This window comes from Oculina patagonica, chromosome 9, assembly GCF_052425735.1.
Source record: "Oculina patagonica isolate OP01 chromosome 9, crgOcupat, whole genome shotgun sequence".
Taxonomy (NCBI): domain Eukaryota; kingdom Metazoa; phylum Cnidaria; class Anthozoa; order Scleractinia; family Oculinidae; genus Oculina; species Oculina patagonica.
The window spans coordinates 10760820-10779263 of record NC_135766.1 but is presented as its reverse complement, the minus strand read 5'-3'; the positions used below and the strand labels follow the sequence as shown (position 1 = coordinate 10779263).

At 36.8% G+C, this 18444-nt stretch overlaps 1 protein-coding gene and 1 non-coding gene across 4 annotated transcripts in view; both read right to left on the bottom strand.

Annotated features, from left to right (window-relative positions):
• Nucleotides 1–7645: 7645 nt before the first annotated feature.
• Nucleotides 7646–18444, bottom strand: part of LOC144665664 (uncharacterized) — a 40566-nt gene continuing 29767 nt past the window's right edge. For 2 of the 3 annotated variants that reach the window (XM_078526942.1, XM_078526940.1), the window contains 4 exons: nucleotides 16126–16335; nucleotides 14735–14941; nucleotides 14171–14234; nucleotides 7646–8943 (listed from right to left, as the gene is read on the bottom strand). In XM_078526942.1, the coding sequence (XP_078383068.1) occupies nucleotides 7949–8943; nucleotides 14171–14234; nucleotides 14735–14941; nucleotides 16126–16335 (1476 nt within the window). In that variant the 3' untranslated portion in view covers nucleotides 7646–7948. The remainder of the gene's footprint in view (nucleotides 8944–14170; nucleotides 14235–14734; nucleotides 14942–16125; nucleotides 16336–18444) is intronic. The other variant, XM_078526941.1, reaches the window with a different exon arrangement.
• Trnap-agg (transfer RNA proline (anticodon AGG)) lies at nucleotides 18196–18267 on the bottom strand. Its single transcript has one exon. It is a non-coding gene; the product is annotated as a tRNA-Pro (tRNA).

Genomic DNA, 18444 nt, shown 5'->3' with positions numbered 1-18444 from the left:
GACAAAACGCTATTAAGGAAAGCAAGACCAGATATATGCTAAACAAATCATGGATATGTGATGCATGTCAACATGACTACACGCTCGCTGGAAAGCACTCTCACATGAGGACCAAGAAGCATATTAAAAATACTGTTATCAAGGCTATTGAAGACCAATACAACATAATACCAGCTGAAAACATATAAAGCAATATTATATAATTATATATTGTATAGCACAGTATATATGAATTGCTGTTATCTGTTGCCTTAGGTGACCAAAAATATATTTATTTCTGGTTATCTTTTAAACGCACCAAAAAAATCTCAAAAATAATTTTTACTATAAAGGACTTAAAGAAATGGTAATTCTATATAGTACACAAAAATGGAAAAAAATATCTCATATATTAATATGAATGAATTAGATCTAGAAAAATTATCTAAAACTGAGCTCATAAAACTAGTATTATCACTAAAAGCAAACCAACCAAAAATATATCCATCACGCCCTCCAAAACCTACCCCAAGACGAAACGTTAAACAAATGGTTCAAGATTATGAGGAAAATATCATTCAACCACCTATTGAATTTAGAGACAAACCAGTCCCGGCTCCACGTACTATAAAAACCCCGCTTTTATTACCAAGGACTAAGATAGAGCAAGTTAATAACGCTCTGAAAGGCTATACAAAATCTTTTGAAATTGGTATAAAAAACAACAAAGACCCGTTATTACAGCTCCAAAACACAAGAAAAGCTATAGAAAATCACATAATAAAAGAGCTAACAGTAATGAAAGGTATTAAATTCGTTGAAACTCTCAAGATAACATTTTCAAAGATGTCTGGTGATAGTATGATTTATAAAACAGCATATTTCAACAGTAAAGCACAAACCATAATTAATACATTAGAAATCGTTGAATCACTCCAAACATCAAAACAATATATATTAAATTTTGTAGCTCAATGGATATCAGAAGGTTCAGGATGGACTATTGAATCAGTTGATAACCATTATCTCAATATAGTAAAATATGAGCTAATAAAAGCCTCTTCATATGTCAAATTACCGCAAGAATTAAGAAACAGTTCAAAGGGATTGATTAACATGAAAAATAAAGATAATGAATGCTTTCGTTGGTGTCATATCAGATATTTTTAAAAACCCTCAGGAAAAATACCCTCAGAGAATAAAAAAAGTCGATAAACATATATAAATAAAGTCAATTATACAGGTATTAATTTTCCAGTTGAAATAAATCAATATAATAAAATTGAAAAGCAAAATGAGATTAATATTAATGTTTTCGGTTATGAAAACAAACAAGCATATCCCATCTATGTTAGCAAAGAAAAGTATGACAATCAGATAAATTTATTATTGATTACTGAAAATGAAAACAAGCATTATGTTCTAATAAAAGATTTTAATAAATTTATGTTTAACCAAACGAAACACAAAAACAAAAAACACTTTTGCATGCACTGTTTGCAATGTTTTAGCTCTGAAAGAGTATTGAATAATCACAAAGATAATTGTATTCAAGTAAACGGAACTCAAGCTATTAGAATGCCATCAAAAGACAAAAATATACTAAAATTTAACAACTTTCATAAGCAACAAGCTGTTCCATTTGTAATATATGCAGATTTCGAAGCCATAACCGAAAAGATATCTAGCTGTAAGCAAAAGATGATAAATCCTATACTGAAGCATACCAAAAACATACAGACTGCTCATATAGCTATAAACTGGTTTGTTTTTATAATGATAAATACACAAAGCCATTAGAAATATACAGAGGAGAAGGAGCTGTATATAAATTCATGGAAAAGATGCTTGAGGAAGTTAAATATTGTAAAAAAATAATGAAAAAATATTTTAACAAACCGTTAAAGATGACTGAAAATGATGAAAAGGAATTTCAAACAGCAAAAGCATGTCACATCTGTGATAAAGCATATACTGAAAAAGACATTCGAGTTAGAGATCATTGCCATATTAATGGTAGATATAGGGGCTCAGCACATCAAGACTGTAATCTGAAACTTCGGATAGAACCTGATAAAATAAAAATACCTGTGATCTTTCATAAACTTAAAGGCTATGACAGTCATTTTATAATGCAAGAGATCGGAGCTATTGTTAAGAACAATAAATATACAAATAAAAAAGGACAGACAAAAGAGATGAGTATTAATGCTATTCCAAATAACATGGAAAAGTATATGGCTTTTATGCTTGGTAATCATTTAACATTCCTTGATAGCTTCCAATTCATGAGCTCAAGCTTAGATAAGCTAGTTACTAATTTACCAAAAAACTCTTTCAAATATACTTCAGATGTGTTTAAAGATGAGGAGTTTAATTTAATGGCTAGAAAAGGAGTATATCCATATGATTAATATATGTGTAGTTTTGATAAGTTTAATGAGAGTTTACCAGCAAAAGAAGACTTTTACAGTATATTAAATGATGAGCATATTAGCGATGAAGACTATAATCATGCTAGAGATGTTTGGAAAACGTTTAAGATCAAAAATATGGGTGAGTATCATGATTTGTATCTTAAAAGCGATGTACTTTTACTTGCTGATGTGTTTGAAAACTTCAGAAAAACATGCTTAGAATACTATAAACTTGATCCATGCCATTACTTTACAAGTCCTGGTTTATCGTGGGATGCTATGTTAAAAATGACTAATGTCAAATTAGAGCTAATGACAGATGTTGATATGTATCAATTTATAGAGAGGGGCCTACGCGGAGGTGTATCATATATTGCTAATCGTTATAGTAAAGCAAACAATAAATATATGAAAGACTATGATGAAAATTTAACCTCAAAGTATATCATGTATCTTGATGCAAATAATCTTTACGGCTGGGCTATGTCTCAATACCTACCATTAAACGGTTTCAGATGGTTAACAGAAAAACAAATTGATGAAACAAACTTAGCTAAATATACAGAAGACAGTAAAAAGGGCTTGATTTTAGAAGTAGATCTTGAATATCCTTATGAAATGCATGATAGTCATAACAGCTACCCATTGGGACCAGAAAAAGTTAAGGTAACTAGAGACATGTTATCAGATTATTGTAAGACAATTGCAGATAAATACAACATAAAAACAGGACTTGTTTATAAGCTTATACCAACATTAAACAATAAATTAAAGTATGTACTACATTATAGAAATCTTCAATTGTATCTAGATCTTGGAATTAAGCTAAAAAAAGTTCATAGAGTCCTTGAGTTTAATCAATCACCATGGTTAAAGCAATATATCGATTTCAATACTGAAAAACGTAAGAATGCTAAGAACGCTTTTGAGAAAGACTTCTTCAAACTAATGAATAATAGTGTATTCGGTAAAACCATGGAGAATTTGAGGAAGCGAGTCGACGTTAGGTTAGTGACTGATAAAAAGAAATTATTAAAATTAGCTTCAAAACCAACTTATGTCAGTCGCAAAATATTCAATAAAGACCTCGTAGCTGTGCATAAGATCAAAGAAACACTTACTTTAAACAGGCCGGCATATCTAGGTATGTGTATCTTAGATCTAAGCAAAACATTGATGTATGATTTCCATTATAACTACATCAAAAAGAAATATGGAGACAAAGCTAAACTACTATTTACAGATACGGATAGTCTAACTTATGAAATTAAAACTGATGATGTGTACAAGGACTTTTTGAAGGATAAAAATAAATTCGATAACAGTGACTGTCCTGAAAGCTCTCCGTTTTATGATAATACTAATAAAAAAAAGATAGGCTTATTCAAAGATGAAGCTTCTTTTATTCCAATATGTGAATTTGTGAGACTTCGTTCTAAAATGTATAGCTATATTAAAGACAATAACAAACAAGAAAGAACAGCCAAAGGTATTAAAAAAGCCGTTATCAAAAAAGATATCACACATCAAAACTATAAAGAAGCACTATTCAACAATAAGCAAGTGCATCATAAAATGAATACTATTAGAAGTCAATGCCATCAACTCGGAAGCTATGAGATTAATAAAGTATCACTCAGTTGTTTTGATGATAAACGATATATACTTGATGATAGTATAACAAGCTATGCTTACGGGCATTATAATATAAAACAATAATTTTCATTTTACAATTCCAATATTTGTTTTCATTTACAATTCCAAGCATGAATAAACGCACCATATTTCAAAAATTTTAAAAAAAGTATAAGAGATTTTTTTTAAATAAAGTGTTTTTGGATTAAATTCAAAAACATCATAAAAAACCCAACACAAATTTTTTCAGCACTAAAAACCCACACTGATTTCTCCATCACTAAACCCAACACAATTTTTCAGCACTAATTTCTCTACCACTAAAACCCAACGCAAATTTTTCAGCACTAAAACCCAACACAAATTTTTCAGCACTAAAACCCAACGCAAATTTTTCAACACTGTTACAGTTTTTGATTTCAGTTTTGATTCCAACACTGATTCAGTTTTCGATTCCAACACTGATTCAGTTTTTGATTTCAGTTTTGATTTCAGCACTGATTCAGTTTTCGATTCCAGTTTTGATTCAGTTTTTGATTTCAGTTTTGATTTCCAGCACTGGTTAAGTAGTATTTTTGCTTTCGTACCCTCAAACACTATACTACTTAAAAAGCGGTTATTGCCTTTGTCTATCACAGTAGCGCCATCAAAGTTAATTAAGTGAGGAGCAACGCTTTTTACATTTTTTATTATTTTTTATTATGTCATATCCAGGTTCAAATGTTTCTTATTACTGGCGGAGGCATAAATGGCAAATACTAATTGAGATCATTGTTTTCACTCACCAGTAGTTCATTGCTTCTTGAAAAATATAGATCATTTTTGATGATACTGCATCCTCTTTGCCATGGGGTAGGTAATGTAACAATAGAAACTTCGCGAGCCAATTAGATCACGAACAACACAGTCGATTTACCGTTGTGACAATCGATCATATTTCGATGGACCACGGATATATCCGATCTTCCATGCATGGCTACCGATAAATGCCCGACAACACTCGGAAAATATTTGGCTGTGTTGTGGTCAAGATGTGCATGAAAATAATGGCGGAACGCGAGATGAATTCAGAACCTTCCAAGGTCGTGCTTTTCATTCTGAACACGGAAATTCCCTCTTTGGGACTTAAAATGAAAAAAGGCAAAACACCAATTAGTTTTAAAGTGGGTCAAATACCACAGTTCACAAAGTACAGAGTGCTAAAACCTTGCTGGCGAATAGTTGATCTTTCAGTCCTTCGACGGCCGCAAAAACAAGATGACATGGCCCTTCCAGTGTGGTTTGAATGCAGATCACGGACTTCTTGAATAATCGTGGAGTTTGTGCGGCTTCTGAAGACTTTACAAAGCAAAATGGTAATGTACAGTGTTGCTTCGAATTTGGATGGAACTTTTCATGACTTTTGGAAGGATCAGTTAGGGACGGACCATTATTTTCTTGGAGGGGGGGAGATGAAAAATTTTCCTCTGCAAACTTTTTTTTCAGTTTATGCACCTATGCAAACATTTTTTTTTGAAATTCTAACTATTTTTTGTTATAAATATCGTGTTTGCACACAATTTATTTTGTCTTTCTAGGCCCTGCAAACAATTTTTTTCAATATTTCTCATCCCCGCCCCCCCTCCAAAAAATAACGGTCCGTCCCTAAGTACTACTAAGAGACTTTCCCGACCGATTTTTTTTAATTTTTTACTGAAACTTTCAATGGAAATTTAAAATTCAGCTTTCGAACACATTGCAAATTAAACGTACTACTTGCTAACAATGGTGAAAATTTAATAAGCGCCCAGCCTCGAATAAGCGCCCAGCCTCGAATAAGCGCCCACCCTCAAGGTCCAAAAAATTAATAAGCGCCCAGATAGCTTAATCGAATAAATACGGTAGTTACTTCAATAGCCCTTTAATTCTATTACTTTTGTTTTTTCGGCAAAAATTAGAAGTTGTGTCACTACAGGAAAATACTCATATTCTACTTCTATCAAAAACATTCTGTATGCAATGAGCGTCTCTCAACCAATGCTAGGTTTTTTTTTATATTTCTTTTGTAAACTAGCAAAGTGTTTATGAACTACTGTATAGCTCTAGAGCGCAAAACAAGCATGGTGACTCCCTCCTTTTATTTCATTTTTTAAAGGAATCGTTGTAATTAACAACTGTGCAAAGTTTAAAAAAAATTTGACTACAAATTCCTTTTCAATGGAATCACCTTAATGCAAATCGTGGAAATTGAAAAAAAAAACAAGCCTACACTCAATGAGGTAAGTAAAACGTAATTTTATTCACCTGTTTGAAAGGTTTGAAGCCTTCGGCTGCGAGATGTTGACATGTCTATCCTCGGACATTGATAAACAGCTAACGATGAGTCCAAACAATTTCTCTTTTTTTAGTATAACCATCTTCTTTTTCTGGACGAATTCTGTGCTCTTTTCTTTGGCCGGGTTGCATGTTATAAAACCGCATTTGACAGAAGTGAAACGAGGAAGTCAGTTGGCCGCCATGAATGAATTTCGTCGCGAACTCACCAAGTGTCTAGTTGAAGCAAATTTTCTAGTTTTTCACTAGAAGTAATCGTCTGTTTCCTTAGATTCAGTTTTCTGCATTTCGTTTCAAACTAGCACAAAGCTCAATTCCGTTTCTTTATTGTAAAGAGACATGGCTCGATGGAATAGCATGTAATATGAATTGATTCCGTGTATAAATAAAGTTCTACTTCTTCAACTTGATCGATTCATAGTTTGCACTGTTTCTCGGCGCCGCTATGTCTACAAAGAAAAGTACCGAGTTTCTATCCTCCACCCTAATGCTCCCATTTGGGGGCAGAGCTGTAGATAGTTCCTCACGGGGTAGCTTCAATGTGCTTATCGGCACACCTGCAATAATAAAACCAAAAAATCCATAACAACTTTTTATTTTACCGAAGTGGAGGTGAATAATTTTTTTAGTATACTCCACACAAGCTGAATATCTAGCGGACCAAAACATCACTTTCGGTAAACAAAGCCACGTGCACGAAGACAGTTTGTTTCTCTTTAGCTGAATAGTATTTCGCTAATCACCTCCAGTTTAACCAATTAGCGCGAGCGAAAAGAGCTATTCACCTGTGTGGTATATACTAATAACGCGTAATCACAAACTGAACGAAACAAAAGTAGTGATTTATAGGGCTCGTATGCCAAGTTCAGTTGTCAAATGGGGCTTTCGAGAAAATGTATCGTTTTTATCCATGAGAAGACTAAATAAAATAGGGGAAAAGATTTTAAAATGTTGTGCAGTTTAACAAAATTATTTTCAAAAGTGATAAAGGCTTGTGCGTCCTGTTTCGCAACTATATGTTACCAGATTCGCATTTTTTAGGAGTTCTTAACAGAAAATAAGGAATTATTATTAAAGGTATTCGCTCGATACTAAAGCTTTTTTTTTTTTTTTTTTTTTTTTTTTCTTTTGATTGTAATTTCCGCCCCTTTCAAAAAAAAAAATTTCTCGCGCCTTCCCGCCCTTCGTGCCACAATTTGCTTCGTTTGATTGGTTCACGAATTGTCTGTGTCCTTTGTGATTGGTCATAGTTATTACTTTGGTTTTTGTTTTACGACACTCAATTGAAAACAGCTCTAAAACTGGGTGTACTTTAATTATAATAGGTGTTGGTTTCTCAAAGCTTGCCCAACAGTAACGTAAAAGGTCTAAAAGTACCCATAGAGACCCACATTTAAGTGGCTTTTACTCGCAGTGAAATGTTTAGAGAACTGTATCATGCATTTCAATCGTTCTAAACGAGAATAAAGTTATGAAATACACGTTTTCAGTTGCAGTTTCTTTCTATAATCTGATAAATGCAATAACAGTTTCAATTGCAATCTCCAATAATCAGATTGCAATTTCTTTAAACATATCGCTGCATGCGATATAAACCTAAACATTTAGACCACCGGGAACTTCCTCTTTCGGTTTGTTCTCAAACGATCGCTCCTTAGTAGATTCTGTATTCGACTTATTCGCTGACTTACATCCTCGTCAATACTGCGGCATTTATTTTCTGCATCTTCCTCATCCGAGAACATCATTTGAGGCTCGTCTCTGCTTATTTCTTCTGAACCGTTTGGTGTTTGTGTATCTGAAGGTTTGTTTCCTTCAAGATTGAACCTTACTCTCTTGTCACGAGGCTTCACTTTGCGCGAAGTATTTTCTTCAGCTGCGCCAGACGTATCTGTGATATCTTCTTTCTTCTTGCTTTCTTCGTCTACAGAGATTGCTGACGTTTGAGATTTTTTTCCAGGTTCAGAAGTATCACCCTTGACAAGGTCTTGACAAGATGACGAATATTCACTATTCCCATCTGCCACTGCACTTTCCAAGCCCACGGAGAGCTCATCAGTCTTCGGTAAATCTGTGAAATCTTTAGTCATCCCCCTGTTCAGTCCGCCAATGCACTGGGTTGTGTTACTTGATTCTTCAAAACCAATACTATTAGATAGTAACTCTGGGGGCGAGGCGATATTTAGGACATCCATACCTAAAGTTGTAGCGATTGCTGCCGTCTTTGTAGAGACCCCCTCTTGATTTATAAGAGCCTTCTGGCTTATTTGACCATTTCCATAATTAAGCGAGGAATTTCCTTTATCGTCTTTATTCACTTCGTCGCAAGATGTTGTATCCCCAGGTGCTACACACTTCTTGGCTTTCTCCTCAACAGCTTTGCTATCTGCTTTAACTTTCAGCTGCCATGTTGACTGGTCTATGCCACAAAGCAGTTTGCGCTTGTTGTTCTCTTTGGTGTTTTCTGTAGCTGCAGTCATCGGCTTTAATGTTTCTACATTCTTTTTCTTTAACGTCATGTCCATGTCTTTACATGTTTTCTCTTCCTGGTTTTGAAGTTGGGCCCTATTCTTGCCTGGTGGCTTATTGATGCTTTGGTCTGCCAAAGAAGAAAACAAAAATGAATTCAATGTTGCCTACAGATCGAAATTATTACAACAGCAATATAAGACTGCGAGCAGTCCCTATTTTTTTCGCAGAGTTCGTCGACCGTTCGCAGAGTGTCGTCGAGTGTAAAGATTCCGGCTTTATATTTAAAAAAAAAAAAAAAAAAAAAAAAAAAAGGGAAACATAACGGCGGAAAATATATCAAAATTTTTCACCAAAAAAAAAAAAAAACAAGAAATCCACCATAAACAAAAAATAAATGATTGCGCGAAAAATGGGGACGAGGCGGGGCGCTGTCAAGCCTCGCCCCGCCCCGTACCCATTTTTCGCGCGGTCATTTATTTTTTCGCTTTACAATTTTTATGTTTCCTCAGAAAGGGCGATCGTGAAACACGATCACCCCTAAGAACGACTGCGTTGGAGGCTAGTTACCACAATGTCAACACGTAGTTGTAGAAGCAAACAACTCGGTAAAAACATGTTCTTCAAATATCGAAAATATATTCGTCAGGAAGACGCAACCTTATGTAGATTTATAACAAATAGAAATACCTGACGACTGCGATACTCCTAAGTTCGATTTAAGCGATGTATTGCTGAAAATAAAGTGAGACCCCTAATTGTTATGTAAATATTCTAGCTGCTTTCTATTTTATTGATGACTTTGTAAGTTTTCCACCAATAAAAGCGTTTAAGAGAGCAAACAGGACTGGATGTCTTTGGATGTCTCGTGTTTGCTGGCACGGAAGGGTAAAGGAATTTGCATGTTTCGCAATTCTTGCTTAATACTGATTCTCGACCTAGGATATTCTAAAAAAATTTAAAAAACCCATCTCACCTCAACCATTTCCGCCATACTTATCACTTATATTTTTATTATGCTTATCGTTCCGCGATCAGGAAACGGAATACTTTTTATTTTTGAAATAGCTGCTTGTAAGGTATATGGAAAAGTGCCGAGGCGCGAAGAGAATGGAGAATTAAGAACCACAGAGCAAGCTTGTCTTTCAAACAGAACAAAGTTAGCTAAAGTTGGAACAGACAACAAAGTTTTATTCCGGCAAACTCTTGCAATATCAGTTAAAATTAAAAGCTTAATTCAATTAAAAATTTTCAAGGATGTAAAGTTAATTTTCAACCATTATTTCCAAGATGTGTCTTCTCTATTCTCGTAACTTTTACCTTTCAATCCGCAGCACCGCTTTGCTGATGTTTTGTGATTTACATAACAAAGGTCGAAAACTTTCGTAAAATTCGCAAACCACGGTATTCAAAAATCGTTTTAATTCTGCATTTTCGCAAAGCCGCAACTAAAACATGTAAAATTTGCAATTTTCGATTCGCAAGGCCGTAGACTAAAAATCGTAAAATTTTCGTAACTGCGTGCATTTCTGAATATTTCTGTTGCCGAGGGGCGAATAGTAAAGAGAATTTAAGAACACAAGAACAAGCATGTCTTTCAAACGGAACAAGGTCAGCTTAAGTTGGAAGTTTAAATAACAAGTTTTATTCAAACTCTAGCAATATCAGTTAAAACTAGAAGCTTAATTAAAAAAAAGAATTTACATCGATGTTAAGCTAATTTTCAATCAATTTTTTCAATCGTGTCTGCTCTATTCTCATTACTTTTTGCCCGTGGCATTAATACACACAACCTCGACCGTTTTTGTCCGTTTTTGTTTGATTTACAGAATCAACATTCCACACAGCATAGCAGCTATCCATGCCACGTTTGAGTTGAGCGAGTGCCTCCACGTATGTGGTTTGATAAATATTTCATAAAAGTGCAAATAATTAAAGGAACATCACTTTACTTGGAGAAGCTTTCATCTGACGAACGTTAAGCTACAGAAAGATTTTTGACGTTAGTGAGCAAGTTTTGGAAAACATTATATGCTTGGAGAAATTCTGAGTCGTGAAACTGAATCTTACCCTTGCCAAACCTGTTTTCGCCGCAATGCTTTTTCACAATAAGGTAGCAATAACTGGGTCAGCTGGAATATATTTAAGAGTTTCTTTCCAGTTGAAGAAAACAAGCTTTTAGGGCGTAACAAATACTTATGGAGGGATTGGAACTAAACAAATATGTCCAACAACTGTTAATGTAAAAGAGAAAAACTATCGTTCGAGATCTTGCACTGAAACCTTAAAAAATATTCGTAGTTCGGTATGGCAAACGTATCAAGCGGACAAACAATAATTTAAGAGGATGAATGGTGTCTGCATTTCTTGATGCCAACTGATGTAAGAATGGTCTTATTATCGTCCTTTTGTCTCAGTCGGTTTTTCTCTTCCAGAATTATCCACCATGAAGTGTATTGTCGCTCTTGGGATGCTCGTCTGTGCTGTTCTCTTAACAGGTAAGAGTTTGAACTGGAACCACAGTAACTGATGAAACAGAGCTGAGAGGGGGGGGGTGATGAGTGCCCCTAAAAATTTTTTAGTGCAAAAAAAAAAAAAAATTTGGGAGGTTCAATTAAGACAAGGGTTTTTAAAGAAAAAAATTAAAAGCCTCCGAAAAAAAAAATTTTTAAACCCCCGAAAAAAAAAAAACCCGCCGCACGCCGCAAAACCGCAAAAACCAATCGATACCCCTAGAGTTGGCAAGTCTCGACTCTATCAACCTTTGCGAATTCATGACAGTAAATTACATGAAATATCTTTACTACAATAAAAAAACGATGGCGTGGGTTAGTTTTAGCTTGAAATAAAATGTGATAATTCCAGGATATTAGATCGTTTAGTTAGGTTTTACCTTCACTGAGACCTTTCTAGCAAAGACAGTTAAGAACTGTAGTTGTTCACTCTCTATTGCAACGTGGCAAATACATTTATTGTGCCTGTATTTATGTAGAAATGTTCGCGTGTCTTAGAAAAGAAGGAAAATGGTTGCAGGCTGCCTGTCAGGCAGAAACAAGCCTAACGCTAATTTGCATCCATATATCTTAGATGCCTTCGACCCTGTTGGTGTGGCATTCAGAGGTGACAATGGTAAATACCTCGCTCGTGTTCAACGTCTTAATGGAATTGACTTTATCGAGATGGCAAAGGACGGCCCAGAGCATGTCACAAGGTTCCGTGCAACACAGAGCAATGGGAAACTGTTGCTGCAGGCAGACAACGGAAAATATATGTGCAGAGCCAACCGTGGCGTTCTCGAGTTTATTGAGGCCGCAAAGCCTGCGAACGCAGACGCATTCCTGGTTGTCGCTTCTCTCCGCCGAAAATAGCGTCTGCGCCGGCGGCTTCTCTCTTTTGTTTTCTCTTGGCCGATCAGATTACGTCACAAATAGAACACGAGTGCACACCGCGCGGCTCCCTCCACAAACTTTCGAGCTGTCTGAAACAAGCGAGATTTTTGAAACATAAATTTCTTCCGTGTCTTAACTTCTACTGGTTTCTACTTAAAAAAAAAACTTCCTTCTCCCTCTAATTCCATTTTTCCCTCTCCTTTTTCCTTAAATAACTATTTTTTTTTTTTTTTCTTTTCCACCTCTATGCATTTTCATTTTTTCGGCTTCCATCTTTTATTTTCTTCTCCTACGCGGCGGTATATAATATTTCTTTCATGTTGTGCTCCAGTCTCGTGTCGTCTCCCTTCGCTTTGCGCGTTCCCCTCCTTCCACTTCTCGCCATTTTTTTTCCCTTTGTGCGTGCTCGCGGCTACCGCGTGGCACCTCTCTGAGTTTTTACTCTGTCAATCTCCTGTGGCGCTTTTTTCGGCGGAGAGAAGCGACAGCCAGAAATGCGTCTGCGTTCGCAGGCTAAGCATGTCCCGGATATGTACTGCCAGTTTACAGTCCACAATCAACCCGATGGTACTGTGGTGCTACAGGCCGACAATGGAAAGTTCATGTCACGAGTCTATTATATCGGTTTCGACTTCTATGCGGCAGCAAAAAGCGAGATTGATGGGTCTTGCAAATTGTATCTTGAATTTCAGTTGTAGGAATTAACTCAGTGGAACAATTTCCGACGTTTCATAATTATGTAGATCAAATAATCAGTAAATTTGTAAGCAATGTCATAAGGTGTTAACGCAAAAAGGGTGTACACAGTTGTGAAGCTAAATAAAAAGTCAGTAACCATTCGAGAATGATTGAGTCTTGATTGCTTAACAAAATGACGCCTTTTCTCTTTGAACAAGCGGCGTTAAGTTCACCGGTGGCTACGATTTAAAGCCCAAACGAAATGAAAACGCACACATAGTTTCAGGGGTTCGGAGATCTCTCTCAAGAAAGTTACATGTTAGTAGCAAAAAAACGATTTTCTCATGTGTTACTCTTTTAAAAATGCTAGAGAATGATTGTGTTTCATGTGAAAGGCGTTGCCAAATTGAATTGGAAAATGCAAATGCTGCGTCTCATTTTGTTGGAGAAATATTCACAAAGAGTTTTAATTCAATTATTAGTTACTTAAAAAAGACATATTTGGCGAGAAAAAGATCAATTACTTCCATTAACAAACCTTTTTATTTCGTTTCCTCAGAAACGAAATGGTATTATTTTGGATTCGATGTGAACTATTTACACAGCAGGAGCTAACTATCCAATCAGAAGAACGCTCGTTACCACAATGTCAACACGTTTTACTAGAAGCAAAAAAAACTTTTTAAAAACATGTTCTTCAAATATCGAAAATATATTAGTCAAGAAGACGAAGAGTTATGCAGGTTTTTTTACAGATAGAAAAACCTGACGACTGCGACACTTTTTAGTTCGATTAAAGCGATGTATTGGTGAAAAATATAGTGAGAACCCTTTCCGTGTTTAATTGTTATGTAAATATTCTAGCTACTTTCTATCTTATTGTTGACTTTGTAAATTTTTCACGAATAAGAGCGCTTAGAAGAGCAGACAAGACTGGATGTCTTGGGATGTCTCGTGTTTGCTGGCACGGAAGGGTAAAGGAATTTGCATGATGCATACAAAAACTTGACTGTTTCGCAATTCTTTCGCAATACTGATTCTCGACCTAGGATCTTCTCCAAAATTTTACAAACCCATCTCTCCTCAACCTTTCCCGTAATACTTATTACTTATATAATATTTTTATTAAGGTTATCGTTCCGCGATCCGGAAACGAAATATTATTTCTTTTTGAAATAGCTGCTTGTTCGCTTTACACTCGACGGGCCTCTGCGAACGCTCGACGGACTCTGCGAAAAGAAAAAAAAGGAACTGCTCGTAGTCTACAACAATATTAGCAATAATGTTCACCTTGTATACGATTATCCTCCGGAAAAGGACTGCTGTTTTCATTCTGTGGACCATATGAGTTAATCTGTAATAACATTTGAATCGTTAAATCAGTAACATTACGTAAAGCAGCGGGGGGGGGGAGGGGGGTGGCGGGGCGAAGGGCGAGGCGCGAGGAGAGAGCGCCAGCCATCAAAGGACGATCTTTGCCGGCGTCATTACTTACTTTCAACGAATTTTTGAGATTCACCTGATTGAAAAATAGCTATCATTATTACAAAGATCATGTAAAGTTTGGACAGGTTTGAAACTTTTCAAATTCTGCTTTGAACGATGCGTTCAAATGCGTTCAAAACCTCTTGCCATTAATTTCTCACATCTATACGTTTACTATACTAGACTATTTTTTGATAAACCTTTCAAAAAGGGGGATCAAGAAACACCGCAGTAAACAAAGAAATCCCTGTAGTAAATGTATGTTCGTATCAATATCGATGTACTCTAAAACAGTTTTTCATTATTAAGAGGCCGCCCCCCCCCCCCTCTTTTAAGTACTGCACAGTGTAAGATGAATAAAAAACCTGCCTTAGACGTGTCATCTGTCTGGACGGCATTGTCAGTGGTTTCCACATTTTTGATGTGCTTTTCGTCTTTCTGTGCTACTCTCAGTAACAGGTCGTTAACCTTCTCTTTCAGCAAAGCGCATTGATCTTCGAGGTAATCTGCACGTTCCGTTTGGTTTGTATAACGCTGGGTCGCTTGCAGTAGCTTCTCACTTAGAGATGAAATCTGCTGCAATATAAATTAACTCATTTACTAAATAGTTCTATTCGTGCTATGGTGATTACCTGATTGGTTTCATATGCCAATAGATACTCTCTTACAATTCAAAGTTCACTGAATTTATGACTTGATAAGTGTGTCACGCCGACGCCGAAACGTTGTCCAATTTTTACGCTATTTCTTATTGTTTGTGTACAAGTTAATCTTTGTTGATGAGAAGTAAGGAGTTAGTTAATTAATTAATTATAATAAATAAATTAATTGATTGATTAATTATTGATTCAAGGTGCCGAATCCGTGTTCTAGGGGGGGGGGGAGAGGCTTTAGCAAGATATGCAAAAGTTTCTTGGAAGATGTTTAGGAAATTTGCTTTGTTCCCTTCTGAAAATGCGACAGTTTTACTTTATGATGAGCCACAAGTACCCTGGGTGCCAGAGGTTTTTCTTGTGCGGTTTCCGGTGTCGGTCATGTCTCTACAAAGGCTGGTTCTCATATGATCGCCCCGATCGTTTCTATCGCCTCTGTCGCTTCAAAAAAATTGCTTGCGATCGGGGCGATTATATGAGAACATTACAGAGACGATCGCTAACGTCTGCGACGATCGAGACGATCGCGATCGCTTCGATCGCCCGTGTTCTATCCGGGCGATCGGTCGCAGACCGCAGCGATCGCGAACGATTATATGAGAACTACTTTCGCAGAGGGAGACGATCGAAGCGATCCAAACTGTCGCATGGTGCATCAGTGTTACCAAAAACTACGTTTCCGTTTGGCCTCCCTTTTGCTTCTTCGCCGTAAAACGGCAATAACGTGAAGATAGGAGGCCACGAGGTTTGCCTTTGCATCGAAGGCTGCCATAAGCGATATCGGAGTTTTGAAAAAACACACGTGCTCGATCGGAATAAAATCGAATATTCATATGCGGGAACAAAGAAAAGATCATGAATTATTATCTTGTTTGATTTATTATCTATTTTGCATATACCAGACGATCGGGGCGATCATATGAGAACCCCCTGATCGCTTCCAATCGCTTCGATCGCCTACGATCGTCTCAGTATTTGCAAACGATCGATGCAATAGAAACGATCGGGGCGATCATATGGGAACCAGCCTTAAGTGTACTATTTTCAAAAGATAATTAATTTCAAAATGCAAGTAAAGTTAAATTCGATCAATGTTAGCGCCCTTACCTCACAAAAGCTGTCTTCCGTTTGAGATGTAGTGTCTTTGACTTCTTTTTTGTTCAAAACAAGTTCTCTCTCCTTCTCGATAAGCTCCTTCTCAAGGTTTTCAATCTTTTTCCGCATTAAAGTGCTTTGATTATCCAAAGACTCTGCACGCTCTGTTTCACTTTTATAATCCTGTTTAGCATGTTGAAGCGTTTCCTTCAGAGATGATATCTGCAACAAGTTACATGTAACATTTTTGCTTCGATCTGTGTTAAACGTTTATATTGTAAGAGCTTACACGTCCTACATTTACGACGTTTTTTTATTCTGAGAGCTATTTTGCTGACTGAGACGTTCAAATCCTAAAGGTTCATGAATTCCTGTGGCTGTTTTGTTATGCAATCAAAGGTCTCCTTAAGACTATGACTGTTTTTTGCATCAGGTGAATGAAATGATCGTCAATGTTATATGCCAGAGCGGTTTCAGAGGCCACCTTAAATTTTCGAAAATTTAAGGTGGCCTCTGAAACGGCTTCGGACATTTTTTTTTTTTAACTTTGCAAAAGGTTGTATCTTAACATGTTGATCATTATTAAAAAATTAAAAATGGGGGTCACCGGACTCGTTTTTGAGTTATAAGCACTTAAAGCTAAAATTGACGGTATTTTTCACGGTTATATCGTTGTCATAGTTACCAGTGACGTCAAGAAAATAACCACAATTTGTTTATCAGTGGTTGGGCATTAATTTTTGTTTGATACGATTTTTGTAGTGATAACTGAAAAACAGGTTTGTAGCCGGCTGACCCATCAAAGCATATAAGTGGTGGAAAGTGTTCTGGGCCTCCTTAAAAGCCGACCGGTCGATTTTCTGCGGAAAATGAAACACTTTCATTTTCTTTAGTTTACAAAGAACTTTTTTGGTTGTTGACAAAGAACGCGACTTTTTGTGTTTCTGAAAATATTGTTTCCGTTTTGTCAATCACAAGAAGTCACTGTGCTGCGTTTTTGAAAGAAAAAACTGCTTTGCCGCGCCATGCGTTAATCCACCCGACAGCAGCTTCTGGAACCGACCATCCTCGGAGACCCAGGGGCAGTTAGTGGGGGGAGGGAAACGCGAAAATACGGGTAAAATATAGCGCAAAACTGCGGGGAAAAAAATCGGCATTTAAAAGTTGGAGCAACTGAAAGGTGCCCCTGGGGAAAGAGTCTTACCAGACCAGTTCAAAAAGCTTTCTGAACACTGCCTCCTGATTGGGAAGAAAAATCTTTTGTATTCGCGTAGCTAGTCGGCCGCTCGACACATCTGCCTGGCTTGTTCGTAAAAAAAAAATTCCCTTGTTTGGATAAAATACGCTTCAAGCTGTCACCAATCTTCCCATAAAAATCTGGTAAAATTCTATTTCAGCAATGCAACAAGCATATCGCACACAAACTTTTAAAACTCGCAAACAGCAAGCAAGTGTTATGATACCTGCGATCGACCCCAATCTGAAGAATCCGTCGTTTCTCCGCGGGCATGGCAGTCAAACTTTCGACGTTTTCGACAAGCCGGGAGGCACTGGCCGAAACTTTTCCTTCCCGAGTAAATTCTTAGCGAACAAGCAAGACAGATATGGCAAGCGAACTGGCTTTGTGTACATGCTTCGCATGAGAACATACCAAAAGGACTGTAGTCAGGCTGGTCGCCGATTGGGCAGAATAATACAAAGGGAATACAAAAGATTTTTCTGCCCAATTGGAAGGCAGTATTCAGAGAGCTTTTTGAACTGGTCGGGTAAGACTCTTTCCCCAGGGGCACCTTTCTGTCGCTCCAACTTTTTCCCTCGCCCCACTAACTGCCCCTTGGTCTCCGAGGATGGAAACCGCCTAAAAAGTGGACATAACATAGCACGGATCGGTGGATTTGCGTAGCCTTATTCACCCGCTCATCAAAAAGTCGCAACTTACAGAGAACGCCATTTTTCTACATTTCTGAAAACATTGTTTAGTGAATTAAAAGAAGTGACTATTTTACGTTTCAGAAAAAAATATTTACTGGCCATATAAAAATGCACCACGTCAAAATCTCCCAGTTACAAAAACAGATTTCTGGGCCTGTCCGGGAGTCGAACCCGGGACCTCTCGCACCCTAAGCGAGAATCATGCCACTAGACCAACAGGCCAAACTTAACAACACCCTTTTGATAAGGGCCTAAAACTGTGACTCCTCTGATAAGCTGGTAGTTTAACACCTATTCTGTGTCGTCTCAAGCCACTTACTATCCAGGGCTAACTGCAGCCCCTTTCCGCGTTACAGTTCTGAGAGAAGGAATAAAAATTTTATAGATACTTCTTACAAA